Genomic DNA, 22,134 nt, shown 5'->3' on the forward strand with positions numbered 1-22,134 from the left:
AGATGTGGCAATAGTAACAATTTAGACAGTTTACAAATGTTACACATTTATAAATGAGCAGGTTATCAAACATTCTTATAGTTGTTTTAGCAGACTTTCATATTGACTGAAAATGAGATAAACAGAATGTTGAATGGCAAATTTGGGATTTAACAGTGAAACCCAACATAAATTTCAATAATCTTGCAGTGAAGGATGTAACTTTAGTGGAAGTTATAGCCAAATAATTCTACACCAGTTCTTAATCTATGCATGACTTTCTTTCCCAAGAGAGTTTAAAGCCAGGAAAACACAACTGTAGGTATAGACTAATATTCAACAACCTAACAAATATTAAATATTAGTTGCTTTATCCTGAGGTAAAATTGGAATGAAATAGTTGTAAATAGGCATATTTATATTATGCTATTATTATTTCCACTAATAAGAAAACCACTCAACATTGGAAAATCAACAGCTGTTCAATCTACCAGATCTCAGATTTGTCTTTAATGCAAGGTTTAAAATTTAATTTTAATTTAGTGTGCACACCGATGAAAACAATTTTCATCTCCTGTACATAAAGGAAAAATGCATCTCTTATGGGTCTAATTTTGGAGTTAAACCTTAATTTTCTACCATTACTTTGGAAGAAGCTATCGTTATCTATATTAAAGGCAAGAAGGAAGAATCATTTACTGAAAACAAACAAATATAAGCAAATTGTTTCTGAGAGCTCTTCCCCCCCCACCCCCGCACTTTCTCTCTCTCTCTCAGCTAAAACTGATGTCATCCAGCAAGAAGGGACCTTGTGTCCTTTGTTTTTGGCAACAATTTGTACACAGAGAGAAAATATGTGTTATCACAAAGTTTGCAGACAGTGCCTTTGACATACAAACTCTATTTTCAGTAAGAAGACAACCCATCACCTGCATCTCCCCTTTCTCGTCAGGTTTTGCGGGCTTTGCGGCTTCAGTTGCAGAATTTTTCAGGCTGTCTTTACTACAGTGTAGGAGGACTTCAGCAATATAGAGGGGATCCAGTTCACCAGAATTAAGCTGCCAGATTAGTAAAAGATCAGAAAAAGCATGGAGTTATTCTTCAATACTAAGCAAATACAAAATTATGAGGCTTCCTGTACCCTAGTGGTTCTTTAGGAGGGGAAAAGGGTAAAAAGTTTAACACATCCTATATCCGTGATGGCGAACCTATGGCACACGTGCCAGAAGTGGCACGCAGAGCCATCTCTGCCGGCACATGAGCTGTCGTCCCAGCTCAGTTCCACTGTGCATGCGCGTGCACCTCCCACCAGCCCATTTTCGGTTATCTGCTGTGCATGCACGGGGGCCGAGATGCATGGGGGCACACGGGGTCACGTGCGCATGTGCAGGGGTCGCACGTGCATGGAAGCGCGGGGGGAGGTGTGCGTGCATTGCGTTATGGCTGCGCGCACGCATTCACTTTTGGTACGCAACGACAAAAAGGTTAGCCATCACTGTCCTATATGAACAATATAAACATACTGTATTTCCCTTTACAGTGAAACGGTTTGTGCACAATTAAAAACGTTTATGAAAAATTTCATCGGTTTTCAGCAATGGACAGGAGCCTGATTTTTAAAATATGGCTTTGAATTCTTGGCTTCTTAAAAATCTTTTCTATACTTCATAGTTGTTCAAACTATACAACATGTGATCTTTCTCCTTCCATCATTCTCCTGGCAAAAGGGAGGGTTCCATCCAAAGTGGGAAGCAAAGTAAGACTTACTCGTAAGATGCATCCAGAATTTGATGAAAGACATGCTATTTTCAATTAATAATAATGCCACTATTAAATTTGCAATTGGGACAATTGCCATATAGTTTCTTTATTAGATTTCTAAGAACCAGCAAGAATCAGGAGCCAAACATAACCTTAATATTAAAGAACGTGGTGCCCTAGCACACATTCCGTGATTTTTGGGGAGCCCCCTTCCCCCCCCCCCCCCCCCCCCCCCCCCCCCCCCCCCCCCCCCCCCCCCCCCCCCCCCCCCCCCCCCCCCCCCCCCCCCCCCCCCCCCCCCCCCCCCCCCCCCCCCCCCCCCCCCCCCCCCCCCCCCCCCCCCCCCCCCCCCCCCCCCCCCCCCCCCCCCCCCCCCCCCCCCCCCCCCCCCCCCCCCCCCCCCCCGAAGCCCCCCCCCCCCCCCCACCCCCCCCCCCCCCCCCCCCCCCCCCCCCCCCCCCCCCCCCCCCCCCCCTTTTCATCTAGGAATTGTTTCCATATTACAATTGAACTATGCTTACATATTTTTCTCTTTGTTATTCCAAGTTCCCACATTTCTATAACTGAATTTTGTCCTAAAATAACTTCTTGTTGCTCCTGTTAGCTGCAAGTCAGAAATAATTTTTTGTATTTCTAAACTGATTGGTCAAAAAGGGAAACAGGACGCTCAACTAGATTAAGATTTTGGCCTGATCCAGGAGAGATCTTATGTCTTCATAAATAATTACCGGTAGGGAATTTGTCATAAAACAGTAATTTTCTTATTGACATCTACTATGCCATTAACGCATTATTCTTGCCAGTTGGATAAAAGAGCACTAAGAGCCTTAATTGAACAAAGTGCTTCTAAGATAAAATTCTTCAATTTGTAGGGAACCACTAACTGTTAAGATAATTCTTTGTGATAGTATATATTTTGATAATAGCCAAATACACTGCTCAAAAAAATAAAGGGAACAATTAAACAACACAACGTAACTCCAAATCAATCACACTTCTGTGAAATCAAACTGTCCACTTAGGTAGCAACACTGATTGACAATCAATTTCACATGCTGTTGTGCAAATGGAATAGACAACAGGTAGAAAGCATAGGCAGGTGGCAAGACATCCCCAATAAAGGAGTGGTTCTGCAGGTGGTGACCACAGACCACTTCTCAGTTCCTATGCTTTCTGGCTGATGGCTTGGTTACTTTTGAATGTTGGTGGTGCTTTCACTCTAGTGGTAGCATGAGATGGAGTCTAGAACCCACACAAGTGGCTCAGGTAGTGCAGTTCATCCAGGATGGCACATCAATGCGAGCTGTGGCAAGAAGGTTTGCTGTGTCTGTCAGCGTAGTGTCCAGAGCATGGAGGCGCTACCAGGAGACAGGCCAGTACATCAGGAAACGTGGAGGAGGCTGTAGGAGGACAACAACCCAGCATCAGGACCGCTATCTCCACCTTTGTGCAAGGAGGGACAGGAGGAGCACTGCCAGGGCCCTGCAAAATGACCTCCAGTGGGCCACAAACGTGCATGTGGCTGCTCAACGTGCATGTGGCTGCTCAAACGGTCAGAAACAGACTCCATGAGGGGTGGTATGAGGGCCCAACGTCCACAGGTGGGGGTTGTGCTTACAGCCCAACACTGTGCAAAACGTTTGGCATTTGCCAGAGAACACCAAGAAGCAAATTCGCCACTGGTGCCCTGTGCTCTTCACAGATGAAAGCAGCTTTACACTGAGCACATGTGACAGAGGTGACAGGGTCTAGAGACGCCGTGGAGAACGTTCTGCTGCCTGAAACATCCTCCAGCATGACCGGTTTGGCAGTGGGTCAGTAATGGTGTGGGGTGGCATTTCTTTTGGGGCCACACAGCCCTCCATGTGCTCACCAGAGGTAGCCTGACTGCCATTAGGTACAGAGATGAGATCCTCAGACCCCTTGTGAGACCATATGCTGGTGCGGTTGGCCCTGGGTTCCTCCTAATGCAAGACAATGCTAGACCACATGTGGCTGGAGTGTGTCAGCAGTTCCTGCAAGACGAAGGCATTAATGCTATGGACTGGCCCGCCCGTTCCCCAGACCTGAATCCAATTGAGCACATCTGGGACATCATGTCTCACTCCATCTACCAACGTTGCACCACAGACTGTCCAGGAGTTGGGGAATGCTTTAGTCCAGGTGTGGGAGGAGATCCCTCAGGAGACCATCCACCACCTCATCAGGAGCATGCCCAGGCATTGTAGGGAGGTCATACAGGCAGGTGGAGGCCACACACACTACTGAGCCTCATTTTGACTTGTTTTAAGGACATTACATCAAAGTTGGATCAGTCTGTAGTGTTTTTTTCTACTTTAATTTTGCGTGTAACTCCAAATCCAGACCTCCATGGGTTGCTAAATTTGATTTCCATTGATAATTTTTGTGTGATTTTGTTGTCAGCACATTCAACTATGTAATGAACAAAGTATTTAATAAGAATATTTCATTCATTCAGATCTAGGATGTCTTATTTTTGTGTTCCCTTTATTTTTTTGAGCAGTGTATATGTCCAAATAGCAAGTTTTATGACAATCATGGCTTACTAAGATTAAAAAGATTTGAATAAGAGGGCAGAGTTTTTTTAAAAAGATTTTTGGAAGACACTGTACAGATTTCCTATTTTATCATAGGTTTCTATGAAATGTCCAGATATAAGCAGAAGCATATATTTTATTTTACTATTATATTACCAAATAATCCAAGTATTTATTCATAAAAATAGCTGTGAATGAGACCATCCTATTCCATTCATGATACATATAGCAACTGTTTTAATTTTGATTTCAAAACCTGTATTTACTCATGTTATCTTGAACTGCATTCAGAATGCAATCCATATGTGCAAAAGCAGCTAGAAGCCAACTATTTTCAACTGCTGTTTACCCAAACTTGGAACAGAGTAACATATGCATCAAATACTCTATGGAAATATGAAGAAGCCAGTATTGGATCACATCTCTGCTGTCTGTTGCATTCTCAATGGATAGCAAAGTAGGTCATTTAGAATACTCTCAAAGGAGTTTTATCGCTTTCTATTAAAATAATAGATTATGTGCATACACTAAAAGCAAAATATGCAAATGCAAAACAACTTTGATTGCATTACAGCATAGAAACATGGATTTTCCACCACTACCAGTAGACTTTGCACCTTTGATAATTATTTCCCAAACACTTTGAATTCCAACTTTCCCAAAAAGAAAAAAAAAATTTTTTTGCAGTACTTTTAGTAGTTCTGGTACTCTTTATAAGTTCCATCCAAAACAGATAATGTGAATAGAGTTGTAACCTGATGTAATCAGCTAACTGAACTGTAACTGTTAGAACAATGTGTTAGGGTTATAAATACTCCTATAATAAAATAAAATGCAGTTAGGGATCTGTAAGTGTTCTGTATTCAGATAGTTCCTTGCATAGGACAGCCAATTCAGACAGTCTGTGTCCAGCTCAAAGCACATGCCTTCAACATTTATACTGATATATTTATTCAGCATTGAGGAAAATCATTTTATCTTACCTTCACATTGGATTTCTTGGAAAAATTAACCACCACTCCCCAACCAAAGTCATCATCTTCATTTTTTACCTGAGAATAGATATTAAACTTGTATATTATTTTGAATAAGGGAATGCTTTTTATAAAGTAGTTAGATAAAATAATGCTCACAAAAAAGAGAGCTGGAAAAGATATCAGGCATATTTTGTGTTGTGAAAGTAAAATATAAAATCAAAAATATAATGAGAACAGCAAGAATAACAAGAAAAACTTTAAAATAATGTAAAGACTAAATTTAAGAGCTGTTTCTTCATGCACTTCTAATAGTATGGGGCGAAGTCAGAGTACTTCCATCTAACCCCATCCCAATGGATTGCACTGGAATACTAGATGAGCTGTTTGTCTTTCCACGGGGTCTTGAAGGAAAAGGAACTGCTGTTGAACTCCTTTTTGCCAAATGCTCCTATAAGCTGATTTCTAAATCAGTGTTTCCAGTCATAATTTACAAATAATATTAGAAAATACTGGTTTTTATTATCAAAAGATAACAAGCTAAACTGAAATATACCAAACCACCTATTAGAAAACTGAAAACAAAACAAATTCCATATATCTCTCTCTAGGACATGCATTAAAAATAATATTAAATCAGGAAAATAAGCAAACACAAGTTATTCAATTACTGATCCTTAATAGACATGTGCCTTTCTGGTGGATCTCTAAAATATTTTCCATTGTACAATAAAAACACATACTATGGGTAGATTTGTTATACTGAATTTCTGATGTTTGGGGATTATTTATTGATACTAAATATTAATTTATTTTAATGGAATCACACTTTAAATTAACTGTCCAAATTGTGAGAATGTTTAGTCATGCCTAACTTCCGTTTTACATAATCTGATATGTTTCTTGTAACTATGATGGATCTAAAGCATATACTGAATGTTTCATTAATTAAGGGTTAAAGTTACATACATAGTCCCTTAATATATGAAATCACTATGTTGAAGAACAGCGGTATTTAAAACTTGACTCTGTTTTTGGAAAGTACACATTTAAAAAAATGTAGATGATTACTATTAGTAACTTACTTTTACTAGTCTTCCAGGTTGTAAAAATGGCAGGCAGTACTTTGGCTTATGAATATATTCCTCTATTTCTTTACCCAGTTTAGCAAGTTGCTGTCTAATTTTATAATAGATGATCACATTTTCTTCATTTGGAATTTCAATCTCATTATACTGTTGTTCCAAATTATTAACTTCTGAAAATACATATTTGTAAAACAAATTGTTATATCAAGGATCCAATATTGTAATGAATTATGACTCTGATTTTTCCCACAAAAAGCACTATTTTCTCATAGAAAAAAATCTGCAGGACTTAGAGACTCTGTTATCTCTCCCATATCCTTGTCAACATGTCCCAGAACATTAGGAATTTCATATGTTTTATGCTGGCTTAACTGCCAAGCGAGAACAGAACAGGACTTATGTTTATGACAATGTGTAGAGTGGTTACCCCCAAACAATAGTTTTTGTTACAGTATATTTGATTCTTATTTCTGAAGACCAGTTTGCACACTGGATTGTTAAAATCTTCATGATATTAACATTTATGTGTTTTAACATAAAAGGTTGCAAGGAACATTGGTATATTTGTCCAAAATGTTCAGGAGAGTTAGTGGTAAATTTCAGCTTGTTAGTATGCCTTAAAAAGACTCCAATAATGTAAGAACGTTGTGCTTTCTATTAATTCTCATATTTTCAAAACAGCAAAATCCAATCAATTTTCACTTGAAGTTTTGCTCAAAGGATCTCAATTAGGAGATTCCAAGCATATAATAGGGGAATATGTGACTCTTATATATTGCTGAAATTCTGCTGTGCTGGAGCTCTTTCCCAGAAGTTTCATGCCCACATATCAGAGTAGGTTATGTAATGGCCAGACTCTGTAAGATAATATTACCATTATCTTAGCTGAAACTATAAAGCAATCAGAGCTAACGTCTGTCCTATTTCAGCTCAGCAATTTCCCCCAGAAACTAATTCTGCAGACCCCCAAGAGATTTTTTTTTAAAAAAAAATTCATTAAAAATGTATAAGACACAACATAATGGTTCAGAGCGGTTTGCAAATTACATTGAAAATCCACATATAAAAAACCAGAATAAAACAAAGCAAACAAAAAACACAAAAGCAAAAATTACTGGAAAAATTATGCATATTTGACCTTCTGACCTGGAGAGACCTGTATAATTAAGAAGAGGCCTTGCTTTGTTCCAGTAGTAGTTTATTCAATTATATGAGTCTTGCCACAGAGAGAGCTGAATTGGTTGTTATTAAACAAATCCATGGGGAGGCCCATAAATGGTGCCCTAAATGTGTGGGATAGACTGTATAGTTACTCCCAACCTCAAAAACCTGCATGGAAAATCTTATTTGAAACAGTGGGCCATCTGTGCTTTAGCGTTTATGTTTTATTCAAAGAAAGGAAATAAGAAACTACCGAGTATTCTCCAGTTCTGTGGGAACAGCCATTGTGCTAAATTGCAGTTTTGTAATAGGATAACAATTGCAGCAGAGAACACTGTGGAAGTAAACACTGTAGTATAATTGTACATCAACTTTCAAACTATTAGGTATTGTTAAAAACTTACTTTCAACTACTCCTGGAATAGCTCTGTAATGCTGGAACTGGTAAAAAGATTTTTCTAACATGTATTCTGGATTAATTTCTTCTACACGCAGCAAATTTAGTACCATGTTGTAGGTCAAATGGAAAGCACTGTTTAAAGGATCAGCAGATCCCTAGAAAGAAAAATAAGATTAGCAAAATTAGGTAGCATAAGGAATTAGAATCATAAAAGCTTTTATCTGAGGAAAGAAGTTATCTCCCTATTTTAAATAATTCCTGGATGAATACAATTTGTGCCTAGTAAGAACCCTGCCAAACATTTCAGGATGTCATATAATTCCAAAGTAGATCTAACAGGCAAACCTGCATACATAGGGAATCCTCTCAACATGGAAGATGCAAATTCCATAGATTCCCCTCTTCCTCTCTAACCCTCTCAACAATGACACAGACCATAAGTATGAAAAACATGTTGATTAAAAAAACGTAAGAAATCATTTTTGCTGTTATTCCTGAAAGCCATCAATATTGTATTCCTCGGGCTTTTTGTCCTAGCAGGCAATTTTTTTTTTTTCTAGAATCTGTTTAGAAGGTAGTAGAAAGTAATTTCCTTAGTGACAGTGGGGTTGTCCTCAATCTCTTTGGGAAGCTGAAGTACCAATAGGCCCAGAAGGGAGAAGCATGATGATTTAGAACCACATTCTCTTTAGGAAGCTAGATTTTTATTGCTAGATTGCAGTGCTTTCAGGCTCTTCAGTACTGAACATGAAATCTATACAGCCTAACATCAGGGGTCTTCAAACTTGACAGCTTTAAGACTTGTGGACTTCAACTCCCAGAATTCCTCCTCCAGTCAGCTCAGGAATTCTGGGAGTTGAAGTCCACAAGTCTTAAACTTGCCAAGTTTAAAGACCCTTGGCCTAACTCATAAGCAATCCCTGTTTTAGAGATACAAGAGAAGAAAATGCCATCTTGCCTAGCCCCTACAAAGCCTCTTAGAAGAAGCTGCCTCAAAAAATGTCACATATCTTTAATAATATCTGGAGGTTAGGGGGTGGGTGAGGATTCACAAAGTTGTATTTTCTCTGATGGCTCTATTTTTTCTAAGCAGTTAAATGTAGAGAATTATTATTGGAGGTGGGAAAAATGGATCTTATGGTTCCTGCAAAATTATTTTCACGTAACACTTTAGCTTTCTGACCAAGAAGGCCCATAAAATTCAAGCCACCAACCACTTCCTAACATTTTTACATTTTGCCTCAAGCCCTATAAGAGGTCTTGAAGGTTTTGTCAGGAAATATATACCAGCTTTCTTAGACTGAAAACCATGAGCTGAAAGGAAATCCCAATGACAGATGCAATGGCATTCTTTTAAATAGGACTTACACGGTCAATGCTTCAAGGCAACAGAACCCATCTCCCAAGCTGTGTGATCTTACGGTCCAAACAAACCCTATAGCAGTTTCCCAGATATCTGGTGTCAGTCCATCAAGATGTTAACACATTGTCTAAAGTGACAGGTTTTAGACCAGACTCAATGCATTTTGGGGGGCCACGAAAGAGCACCTCTGTCACATGCAGACTCCAATGACAGAAATTAAAGGCAGATGTTAAGCTCTGATAGTAAGAACCATCCAGGAAGAAAGATTCATGTGAATCATTCTTTAGATTTATTGTCAACAAGGTATCAAATGTATACACAGAATCTTGAAAACTGACTAAGCCAAAATCCTAGCACTTATTAAGGAATTCATTGACAGGGTATCTGAAAGGCATGTGAACCCTTTTTTTTGCCAGAATCCAAAACTTTATGGGCTAGTTATCATTTTCCAGATAGACTGACCCTGAAAACACATCTGCTTATTGTTAAGGGTGTTTTGAAATACTGCCATTTCTTTTCCAGTCCCAGAAACATTTCCAGAGATTATCTTTATAGCAGCTATGTTAGATGAAGTCCTGGTCAAAACTAAAGTAAAAAAGAGAGGCTTCCTGTTAGGATCAAGCTACCAGTGAAAACAGCAACTGACCCAGCAGCAGCCCAGGAATTATCATTTTTCTGTCACACCATGGTAGCCTAAAGCAGAAGTGGAGAGCTATGGCTCCTCCTTTATGACTTCTGAACTTCAACTCCCAGAATTCCTGAGCCATGCTGGCTCAGGAATTCTGGGAGTTGAAGTCCACAGGTCATAAAGGACCCACCGTTTCCCACCCCTGGCGTAAAGCATTAATCTTTCAAGATCCCAGTAGTATGGGGCCATCTTTGTCTACCTTCCTAGCACTGGATCCTCACCATATTAAAAAAAAGTGCTCTGTGTAGATAGATCTACTCTTGCTGGGAAGCAAAAATTGTGAGAATTGATCAGATCAGTGTCAAACAAATATATCATGGACCTGATCAATTAGCCCATAACACAGAGCTCTGTGGACATAGGTTCACTCAAGCATCTGCAATGAGAACATACAAGTCAAACATGAAGAGCTTGAGGCCCTATGCAATTCTTTAAATGGCAGATGCTGCATGAGTGATTCTCAAAGTGTTTTCCTGAAATACCAGAGATCCCAAGTGGCTCACCTCAGACACCCTATATTAACAGGGCACAGACTATTTTCTATCTGTGCAAAAAGAGTCAGTTGGTAAGAGTCTTCTTCCCATTTCAGTGCTCATGTTAACAAGTCAGATAAAATCCTAATTTTATCTAACTTGCCGATATAACACTGACTCCTTAAAAAAGCAACACTATAAAAATCTCTACAATGTCACTATAGACAAAGGAAGTGATCGCAAGCATAAGAACATACTGCTTTTCATTCTTGAAATTGGGATTCTCAATATTTTGCAAGACGCTTTCTTGTAATATAAAATTAGCTGTCTGGAATTCATTTTTTTTTTACAAAATGGTTTAAAGAAAACCATCAGAACACTAAATACTGTACCATTGCTGAATGCCAAGTCATCCTCTCTGCCAGATTTTTCATGCTGGCAGGTCACATCCTTTGACCAACTGAAGTCTGTTAAGTTTTTCAAAGCCTGCCCACACATGCAATGTTTGGAAACATATGCAGATGAGTTAATGTAAAACCAGGCAAACCTGCAATTAGGTCTGGGAGTTCAACTGATATTTATACTTGGAGCCTCTACAGTAGCACGGATTCTAGCTTTTTTGAAGACTTGTGCCTCCAACTTGCAATAAATGGGGCAGGCTCAGAGGATGACTTTCAACGACAAATTAACCAGAAGGATAAATGTAAAGTAAGGCAGGGGAAAAAATAGTAAAACATGAAGTAAAACAAAATGTGAATGCATCACAAAACTTCCTTAGCATTCTACATCAAGGCAAGCAACTATTTGTCTGAATATCTGCTGCAACAGCATTACCAACTTTGATCTGAAAGGATCACACAACTACGTTTAATTCTCAGTTTCAGGATCCTAACGTAGATCATTATAATGTGATCTACTATGTTTGGGATCCTAGCTTACACTCCCAAGACATTCCCAATTAGAGCGATACTTTTCTGAACTACAGAATGTCTTTATAATAATATTTTTAATAATCTGTAAAGAGTTGCACACAGGAATGCAATAAAAAGACAGCTGGCACTTGCACAAATTTTTCTCTTGACTCCAGATTATTAAAGGAATAATGAAAATGGTGCTCCTTTTGCCAAATTCTGGAACTCTGGCTTGTGTGTCCATATCAGGAAATTAGCCTTGAAAATTAGCTTTGGAGCTGACCTTCCTTGAAACAAACCCTATTAGGAAAAAAATAATGCCCTAGTCGCTAGTACTAAAATACCTCAGCTATAACTAAAACATTACATTATAGTATAGGACAAAATATTGGCAGAAGACCATGCTCTTCAGCTTTCATAACCAAGAATATATTCTATGTTAATACCAGAATTAATTACTGTCACTGCATGTTTCTGTATGCACTATCACTGTACTTTAAAGGACAGTATGCCATTCATTCAGAGGAGAAGAAAAATTATTACAAGGTCTACTCAGTAGTTTAAACATAACAATTATTTTAGGTTTACAACAACAGCATATGTATTAGTGTTGCAAATGAAAACAATGAATTACCTATCTATTTTTGGTCCTCGTACCCAGTAAAATAATTACTGAATTTATCTTTTTTTCTTCTGATGAGAATGATATTGAATGTATCTTTCTCTAAATGTGATAAGCTATATATTTCTCAGTTTCATCATGGTATGCATCTTATGTCTGTTGCAATCAAAGGGACAATGGACTTCAAGAGAAAGGGCAAGCTTATAGAACAGAAAGAGGATAGCAGTTTTAATTCTGAACTGCTGATTCTGCATATGATGAATGCATATTTATGAAACAAATGCTCTGGTTTGTTTATACTATTCCATATCCTCAATCAAAACTCCTCGCAATGTTCCACAAGATATGCCGTGTTATTTCATACTATTTTAAATAAAAGGAATAATAATCCAAGTTGATTAAAAAGATCACCTTAACTATGCATTCAGATCATTGGAATGTATTCTATAAACATGCACACACAACTCTGCAATTTCAGTTCATGCAATATGGCATGCCAATCAGTAACTGCTAACAAATATCTGATTGTTTGAAACCTAGAGTGCCTCAGTTTAAAAAAGAAAACTGTAATAACTTACATATTGGTCATAAATTATGAAGTATACTTGAACTGGGCCAAAAGAGAAACAAAACGGAACCAAGAACATCTTTGATAGAAACTTTAAAATTTGAATACAATCAGTACTAATGCTAATGAGCATACCTTATTGTAAAATTCTAGGGATGCCAGATCTCAACCCACAAATGCAACCCATATTGTTCTGATCTAAATAGGTCTGGGCTGCATCCATAACAAATTACTCCCAGTTCCAAAAGGTAAAGTTCCACAAAAATAAAAGCTATCCCTGAATTTCTTTAGACCAAAACAGGGCATTCCAGAAATGCACTAGTCTATTTTGCATTTAACTATATGTTTTTCACACATTTTCAGAATTTTCTAATCAAACATCAAAATACTTTTAGAAGCTGTTTTCCAATTGTTGGGCTCATCTTTTCATCCACCATTAAAATGACTATTCCTCGATCATCCATGCCTCGGCGGCCAGCACGACCAGACATCTGAATGTATTCACCCGAGGAAATCTGAAAATATAAAGCAATTAAATATTGATGCATCACTATCAATATATTATATCTATCTAACATAATACAATAATTCACATCTTAACCGGGGGTGGGATTCAAATGTCTTAACAATGGGTTCTGTGGGAGTGGCCTAATTTGTGGGTGTGGCTTGGTCACATGACTAGGTAGACATGGCGTACTGACTGGGTGTGGCTTGGTGATCACATGACTGGGTGGTCTCTATCCAGACAGGACACATCCATGCAAAAAACAGTTCATACAGATCAATGCTTACCCATCGGAAATCTTTTCCATCATATTTCCGGGCACTTGTAAATAGCACTGTCCTTGCTGGCATGTTTATCCCCATAGCAAAAGTCTCCGTAGCAAATAAGGCCTAAGTGAAGGCAGAAATGTATTTTTAAAAAATCATTACCACATACCAAAGTACCCAGATTCAACTATATAGTTTAAAGTCACAAGTAAGAAAAAAGCAGACAACTAACAAATTTTAAATGTACAATTCCCATAGTATAGCTGTGAGCTAAAAGGTATTCTTTATTAACCAGGTTTCTCTATATTAAACACACAGCTGCATACACTTGGTGTTCAGCACTCCTTCATTAATGACTTTCTTGCATGAGAAGGTATTTAGTACGTGAACAGTTCTGTGAAAAACTTTCAATAGTATTCAAGCTAGACAAAGCTGTTATGTAACATGTTACCTGAATGCCATATGCTTTAGGAATAAGTTCACCAAAAGACCCAAAATTACTAGTCCTTCACCTCTACTCAGCCACTATTCACTATTTTGATGGTTTTAAATTTTTATTTGAAAAACAGACTCACTAAGTTCAGGTATAATATTGAGACTATATGATCGTATCATAAAACCCAGCACAACACAATAAAAATAGTATTTTTCTGACTGAATTTAGATGTGAAAATGTGTATTACAGTATAAGGTTGAAAGTACATACTTTTATCAGCCCTTCAGAGAAAAGAATTTCAATGGTTTCCTTCAAAATAGGAAGTAAGCCACCATGATGGATTCCAATACCACGTTTTAAAAGTGGAAGCACGTGTTCAACCTGTATGTCCAAAAATAAGAGACGAATCTTATTTCATATTTTACTCATTAGCACTAGGATTAAAACAGATGTGGAAAATTATGTTGTGGTGGCAATATCATAGATATTCAAATACTGTACTAATATACTGATCTCAAAAGAAACAAGAAGGATCTAATGTTTGATTTCCCCAACTGATCCTTCTGTTAAAGCCATCAAATATACAAAAGCTAAATCTTAAAAGACAAGAGTGTTCAAAAGCTAGCACTGTAACAAGTCCAACTGACATATGGAAGTTTCATAAAAATCTGACATGTTACAAGAAAATAAACCAAATGGCACACAAATGTGTCCTTACATCTAGAGAAAGCCCTTTGATCAGGTTGAAATCAGAGAGAAGATTGGAAGAGAAAGGATTTTGTTAATTAGGGTTGTGCAAAGGACTCAAACAGGAATTTTGCAAAGGTTATGGAAGTGTAGCACTAGTATTAACGAAATATTAAAACAGACATCAAAATGTATTTGTTGTTGCAGATTTTCTCATTTTGTAAATTAATTAAAAGGACAGCTTTTGCATGGTGTTTTTTTTTTTCGTTGCTAAGAAAACAAGAACTGGTTTGATCTAGTAGTTAAGGCTCCAGCCTAAAAACAGGAGACCTGAGTTTTCTCCTGCCTTAAATCATGAAAGCCGGCTGGGTGATTTTGGGACAATCAGTTTCTCGGCCCAATTCACTTCATAAGGTTGTTGTTGTAGAGAGAATAGGAGTATTAGCTATGTTTGCTGCTTTACATTATTTATAAAATAATTGTAAAAATAATAAAGGTGGGGATAAAAAAAACTTTAAAAGGCATTGGTCCTATGTTGCTACATGCAAATAAACTCATGTACCCTTAAGCACTCACTTGTGGGAGCTTCTTGTCTTCATCAGACAAACAATCAATTGCATTGTTAAACACTTCCTCAACCATCCTTTTTTCTTCATCTGAAAGATAAAAGGATATGGATAAACTTTTTCCCTTACTCCCCAAAACAGCCATGTTTATAACCAAAGCCTACCAATAAATTTGTTACAAAGATACACTGAAAATAAATTAACTGAGATATTAGGCATATATTGAATAAACTGGTAACAAATTTCTTCTCACCATAATGGGCAGATTAGATATTTTTCTGGGATTTTTTTTTATAGAGCAGTCTATCTCATAACTAGTTACAGAATTGGAAAAAAAGTCAAACTAAATTAAATATAATAGTTTAAGTAAATTTGTATTCAGTAAAACTGAATTTATTAACTACATTTAAGAAAGAACTCACTGGTCAAGTGAACCTATTTTGACTGTTTCCCTCTTAAATACCACTAAATACGTTTATTCCTTCTCTATGTATTGCTTATTTAAAAACATACTTGAAAACAAAGTGTTTTAAAACCTAAAGTTACAACTGTGATATAAAATAACCACATTCTAAATAAAATGTTTTAAGAAGGTGGCCAGTATCATAAGAAATATGACGCTAATAGGGACCAAGGCAAATTTCAAAAGCAGATTTTAGTATGTCATTTGTCAAAAGGGGGAAAGTTATTGTCTCATCCAAACTTTCTGACTAGATAACACATTTCTGTTTAGATTCTAGTCACTAAAAAAAAATCAATAATAATGAAAATTGATGAAGAATAAGCTAATATTTAGAAGTGAGTAGAACACACCTGTGTTGAAATCCAGTTTTGTCATTTGAAGTGCGTAGGCTTCACAATCTTTCTTACTGAAACTGAATATAATGACTGGTTGGAAGTTTCTTTCCATGATCATCTTTACAATCTTAAATACATTTGAGGGACCTATGAAGGTAGCAATGCGAGCAAATAGTTTAGATTTTGAACATGAAAAGGTGGCAGTTTCTTCACTTTAACTTCAAAAACAACACCTGCCTAGCCTTGCAATATATTTATCTGACAAAAGTTATACCAACCTTTGGTTCCTCCTTTCCTGCCTTTCTGGTCTCCTTTGGCTAGATCACCTGCATCACGAAGTACCTGCATGGCTGTATTAAAATTATCTTCTCTAAAATCACCCTAGAAAGCAAAAGCAAATTTTGGTTACAGGTTGGCTTCACTTAGTGACTGCCCTGTTCAGCAACTAGTCAAACTTTTAAAAAAATGGTGCTAAAAATAACTCCAGTGCTTGCATTTATGATCTGTCCTTGAAGTGACAGATTAAAAGGTCCTTCAATCACATGATCACCATTACAATCAGTGTTCATTGTTCTGTTGTTTTTTCTTCCCTTGCAGAGTGGAGAGATTGAAGAGAAAGGGATTACAACTGATCAAACTCTGGGCTGCATTGCTTTCTATGTGTATTCTCCATTGTGTGCTCGTTTACTCTCTTGTAATCCCTTCTCCTCCAATGAATGTAAATACATACATTAATTTCCTTCTTCCTAACTATCCCAGCGCCAAGGTGAGTATTCCAAAGGGTGACTAGAATTGATTCAACAGAACAGTAAGCGTCCTAGTGTGTATAGACTTTCAATATACTTTCTTCTTCTCTAGCACTTGGCGCTGACAGTTACCAATACAATTAGAGAGATCTTACATATAAGAGTGAGAGTTTGGTCCAGTGGTTAAAGGACCATACTGGAAACCAGAGCAGTATGAGTACTAGTCCCCACCCCACCCCAGGCATAAAAGCTGTCTAGGTTAATTTGGGCTGGTCATCTTCTCTCAACCAAATCTACCTCACAGGGTTGCAGTTGTGGAGAAAATAGGAAGAGGAAAATGTATTAGGTATGTTTGTCATTTTGAATTATTTATAACAATAATGGTGAGATAAAAGTAAATACAAATAAATAAAATGAAATTCAAAGAAACATAGCTCCTTACATTTTCATCCACTACAAGGTGAAGTCCATCTCCCCCTGCTGGAAAAATATAATGTTGCAAAGGAGTCGGTCTGTAATCTGTGTAAATCACATGGCAAGGCTGGTAAAGAGAAAATAAGTTATTTAAAATATTATGTATGCTTTTAATGTACAATATAGCATGTATTTACAATTCCTAGTTTCTACATTAATCCAAATGAAGTCATCTAAGGCTGGCAGTAGGACTCTGCAGTCTACAATTAATCATAAATCACAAATTCTCAGTTTTTGAAAATCTGTGTTTTTTGTGTCTTATACAACTCTATTTTTACTTTTTTATTTTTTTCTAATTACCAGTCTCATGGCTTAATAAAGAATTCACTAGAAAAAATCAGAAATCAAAAATAAAAATCCAATAATACATGTTAGAAAAAAGTTGAAACTAGGCTGAAATAATCTACTCAACTTAATTCAAGTTATTTTTTTACATAAATAAACCTAGGATCTCCCTTCATATAGGCTTAGTTATCTCAGTTCTCATTTGCCAGATATACTGAACTAATCACCTTGTTTTGTATCATTCTTGCAGCTGATGCCATCAACGTGGGTTTGGGATTTTTTTTGCTTTGGTTTTTCAAAGCTAATTCTCAGCCTACCAAGTGGGTTAACAGCACTGTTGCAAGTAAAGGTGAATAGAATTTTTTATTGGCCAAGTGTGATTGGACACACAACGAATTTGGCTTGCTGCAAATGCTCTCAGTGTACATGAAAGAATATAATATGTAAAGGTGAAGAAAAAGACATTGTACCTGTTTGTGAAGATGACATATCCATTCAGCAAACTGGCGTGCATTTGGTATAGTGGCAGAAAGAAACACATAGTGAACATTATCAGGGAGCAAAATAATGGTTTCTTCCCATACCACACCACGTTCTAGAAAACAAAAATTCATGGGACAGCATCATCTTCATTGTACTTCTACAGACAAAAACTCATACATAAATATGTACATTTATAGTACCTGAATTTCTCATGTAATGAATCTCATCAAATATAACCCAAGCAACTTCACGCATAACCTCAGAACCTCTGTAAAGCATACTTCTCAAAATCTAAAAAGAAGAATAAATGAAAATGACCTATTAAACATTGTAAGCAATGAGTCGAGCACATTTGATTGGATCTGCCCCTCACAAAGACCTCAAAAATTATGTTTGGGAGATACCTTGCTTAGATCAGACAGGCTTTAAATTAAATCTGGAGGGAGAGGGAAATCAATAAACAGAAATATACTCAAAACATAAACCCAAAGTATAAATGTATAAATAACTCTTTGATAAATTGAGAAATGAGAAGTAGCTTTAAAAAACAGGAGAGCATATCACAAAACCAGAGTATTAGGAAATAGTCTTGAATCTGTAAGGATAAAGTCAAGAGCTGAGATTTGCAAAATTAACAGAAAGAGTTCGTGAGATACAGGCAGAACAACAGGATAATTCAAGGAAATTGTCAATTTGGGGTTTGAAGATGATACCAAGTTAATGATAGAGAGCAAGGAGAAGGCTGAATTGACTGAGTCCTATTTTGCTCGTATTTTTTCAAAAGGAAAAGTCTGATATCTCAGAAGCTTCATAATTTGGGGCAGAAGAGAAATGGTCAAAATAGGTAAGGAAAGTGGTGAGAACACATTTGCTTCTGCTTTGAATTAAAGTCACTGGGGCTGGATGAATTATATCCCAGGGCTAGAGGAACTGATAATCTAGAGCAAATCTGATAATCATAATAGAATGGATCAGATAAAAATAATCACCAATTCCATATCCAAGTCATACATATTTATTATTAACAAATGTATATTGCCACCAAACTCACACATGATGACTCTAGGTGGCTTACAGTATTGTGTTAATATGGTAAACAACACAGGACCTAAACTGAATCATATCATATGCAATTGAATTTTTTGTACAAGCACATACGGTACATAGTACAACAGAGAGGCCAAAAACCAGCACAGGAAAGTTTAACAATCAGACCTACCTCTGTGGTCATTACAAGGCAAGATGCTGTAGGATTGATGGTGACATCCCCAGTCATCAAGCCAACATCTTGAAATTCTTCATACATCTCACGATATTTTTGGTTACTGAGAGCTTTAATAGGACTGGTAAATATCACACGCTGTTTTTCTCTTAAAGCCAAAGCAATGGCATACCTATAGTACATATGCAATATTCATTATAAATTGATACACTTTGCAATATATTTCTACTGTTGATATGAAATAATTGCGCAATCTGCAAAAATGTACACTTTGTTTATTATGAAATCCAATATTTTCTTTAAAAAGAATTCCTGTAGAACTCTTTGGTAGTATATAGCAATATGAGAAAAAATAATGACACATATGAGGTCTATTCTCATTAGGAAACAAATATAAGAGTAACAAGTAGAATGCACAACATTCAAGCTCAAATTTGAAAAAGCTGTTCCAACTTTACTACTGGTCAGCACATCAGAGCACTGTCAATAATGTAAAAATATCTGATGTTGAGCCCAAACCATTTCTATTTTTGAAACATGTTATAAAGTCTTAATATTAACTCACTCTATGTCACTCAATGGAAAAACTAAATTTGGATCTCTCTAGATCCAATCCAATCCAAAACTTTCCTCAATACAATATTCCAATGATAGGAATCTTGAATATTTTATTTCTTCAAGCAATACATGCAATATTATAATAGCACTAAATGCTTGAAAAGAACTGTGAGTTTGATAAATCTGACAGAAACGTAACACTAAAACCAATTTCCAGGACAAAAATTGTTTTGAAAAAAAAATGCAAGGTATGCAAATCTGTACAGCAAATTTAATTTTTTTAAAAAGAATTAAACATCTGCCAATCATTGCTCCATGTTTCCATATCCCCAGATCATTTTCTCTTTACACCATAATGTTATAGCTATCAATTTAATAAGTTTAGAAATACAAAGCTAGCTTCACATTGAATATGCATACTGTATAAAAATATAAAAACAAAATGGAAATATAATAAATGTAGAAAGTTAATTTATTTTACCATTACTTTATTCAAGGGGAGAATTTAGTTTTTTTAAAAAATCCATCAGGGAGCTACTTACTCTGCACAAACAGTCTTTCCTGCTGAGGTATGAGCAGATACTAAAACAGACTGATTATTATCCACACACAAAATAGCTTCTCGTTGAAAAGCATCAAGAATGAATGGATATTCCTAAAAAGAAAAAAAAAGTTTATATAAGTTCCAGAACTCATTGTAAATCAGCACAATTCTTTTCCGTTTATTTATTAGACAGTATTGGGTTTATTAGCTTTTTAAAAAAACTTCACAATTATATGGATATTCTGGAAATTAATATCCTCAGAATCATAAGGCAAAATACATTAATGTGATAGAGAAAGTAATGGTCTAAGAACAACTGATACACAGTTATCTTTGATAACCACAGTTATCTTTGATAACTGCCTCTCCTTTTGGGACCAAATTGCAAAAGAAGTATCTTTAAAACAAAAGAACTTTAATTTGTAAAGGCTCTCTAAAAATCTTTACTGGAAGAATTCTCTTAAGGTTCAGCTTTCCTAAGAACGATGTATTAACAGGCTTCACCGGGGACACGGTGGCTCAGTGGATAAGACGCTGAGTTTGTCGATCAGAAAGGTCAGCAGTTCGGTGGTTCGAACCCCTAGCGCCACCTAACGGAATGAGCTCCCGTTACTTGTCCCAGCTTCTGCCAACCTAGCAGTTCGAAAGCATGTAAAAATGCAAGTAGAAAAATAGGGACCACTTTGGAGGGAAGGTAACAGCATTCCATGTGCCTTCAGTGTTTAGTCAAGCTGGCCACTTGACCACGGATATGTCTTCGGACAGCCCTGGCTCTTTGGCTTTGTAACGGAGATGAGCACTGACCCCTAGAGCTGGAAAGGACTAGCATGTATGTATGAGGGGAACCTTTACCTTTATACATTCAATGTAAGTGCAGAATTGAATAATAAGTGGAATTATGTGCCCCCAGAATCAACTGAAACTGTGTGACCCACATTTAACTACCTTCCAGTTAAATAACCAGATAAATTCCAATACTGTTTTATTCAAATCATTTTTAACTATTAAAATGATGGACATTCGTGTTTTCTTAACTTTCAGATAAAACCAAGCCCCCCAAAAATGTTTATATCTATGCAAATAACTGTCATTTTACTTTCGTCCATTGTTCCCCATTAACTATGACACTTAAGGAATACGACTTGTAAATTACAAACCTTTGCAGCTTTTCCAGTTCTTGCCTTTAGGGCTACGAAGTCCATATCTGCAGGAAGAGCAACCTAGTAAAAAAAAATATTTTCCGGTCATTTATATTATTTTTCAGTAATAATGTTCCTAATGTTCAAAGCAGAATACATAATGCTCTCTCTTTCCATTTCTAACCCAACAAAGTAGAGGACATAGGAAGGCTGAGGGAGAATGACTGGTCCAAAGTCACCCAGGAAGCTTCTATAAATGACAGTACACACATAGGACATGAGTTTCTTTTTAACTTCTATTTCCACTGATGACCATTTAGCTTATATTATACTAGTTCAAAAATGTCTCCTTTTCTTTTTCCCATTACATATTCTCACACAGAAAAGCAAACTACAGCTAAGTAGTTTTCTACTTAATAGTGTTCTCAACTCTTAATAGTAGCGTTATATAAAACAGCATTCATCACACCAGTCTCACACTCACCTCATGTGTACAACCTTCAATAGTTTCAACAGCCTGTACCTTTACTTTTGGCATCACATCTGCCAAACTGAAATGAAAACCACATTAATGTATTAGTCAATAATGAAATGTGTATGTTGTATTTTATTTTTAAAGATTAATGATGCTAATAATGATAATTATCCATACATCCAAGTCCACATTCTGGACAGAAAGGACTACTGGTTTCAAAGAGAGGAGGGATATGGCACCACCTATCTCCTGTCTACAACATAGTCTTTTCATCAGTCCCAAGGTTTCACACCCATTTGCACTCTGATTCAGGTGACCCCGAGAGTACCCCAAGTGGCCTCAACAACCTTCAGACCAGATGACTGCAAGAATATAAATCCTTCTATTCCCTTCCGTTCAGTCAG

The 22,134-nt window shown here is 36.7% G+C and overlaps 1 protein-coding gene across 2 annotated transcripts in view; it reads right to left on the reverse strand.

Moving 5' to 3' along the window:
• Window positions 1–22,134, reverse strand: part of MTREX (Mtr4 exosome RNA helicase) — a 38,315-nt gene that overhangs the window by 11,703 nt on the left and 4,478 nt on the right. For both annotated transcript variants that reach the window (XM_026670487.2, XM_026670486.2), the window contains exons 3-19: window positions 21,740–21,806; window positions 21,274–21,336; window positions 20,115–20,227; window positions 19,012–19,186; window positions 17,993–18,083; window positions 17,780–17,904; window positions 16,993–17,091; window positions 16,083–16,185; window positions 15,820–15,951; window positions 15,017–15,096; window positions 14,024–14,134; window positions 13,339–13,440; window positions 12,936–13,061; window positions 7,926–8,076; window positions 6,358–6,530; window positions 5,282–5,350; window positions 909–1,037 (exon numbers count right to left, since the gene is read on the reverse strand). In XM_026670487.2, the coding sequence (XP_026526272.1) occupies window positions 909–1,037; window positions 5,282–5,350; window positions 6,358–6,530; window positions 7,926–8,076; window positions 12,936–13,061; window positions 13,339–13,440; window positions 14,024–14,134; window positions 15,017–15,096; window positions 15,820–15,951; window positions 16,083–16,185; window positions 16,993–17,091; window positions 17,780–17,904; window positions 17,993–18,083; window positions 19,012–19,186; window positions 20,115–20,227; window positions 21,274–21,336; window positions 21,740–21,806 (1,909 nt within the window). The remainder of the gene's footprint in view (window positions 1–908; window positions 1,038–5,281; window positions 5,351–6,357; window positions 6,531–7,925; window positions 8,077–12,935; window positions 13,062–13,338; window positions 13,441–14,023; window positions 14,135–15,016; window positions 15,097–15,819; window positions 15,952–16,082; window positions 16,186–16,992; window positions 17,092–17,779; window positions 17,905–17,992; window positions 18,084–19,011; window positions 19,187–20,114; window positions 20,228–21,273; window positions 21,337–21,739; window positions 21,807–22,134) is intronic.

Source organism: Notechis scutatus, chromosome 2 (assembly GCF_049901735.1).
Source record: "Notechis scutatus isolate UNSWTSFEM ecotype Mainland chromosome 2, rNotScu1.2, whole genome shotgun sequence".
NCBI classification, from domain to species: Eukaryota; Metazoa; Chordata; class Lepidosauria; order Squamata; family Elapidae; genus Notechis; species Notechis scutatus.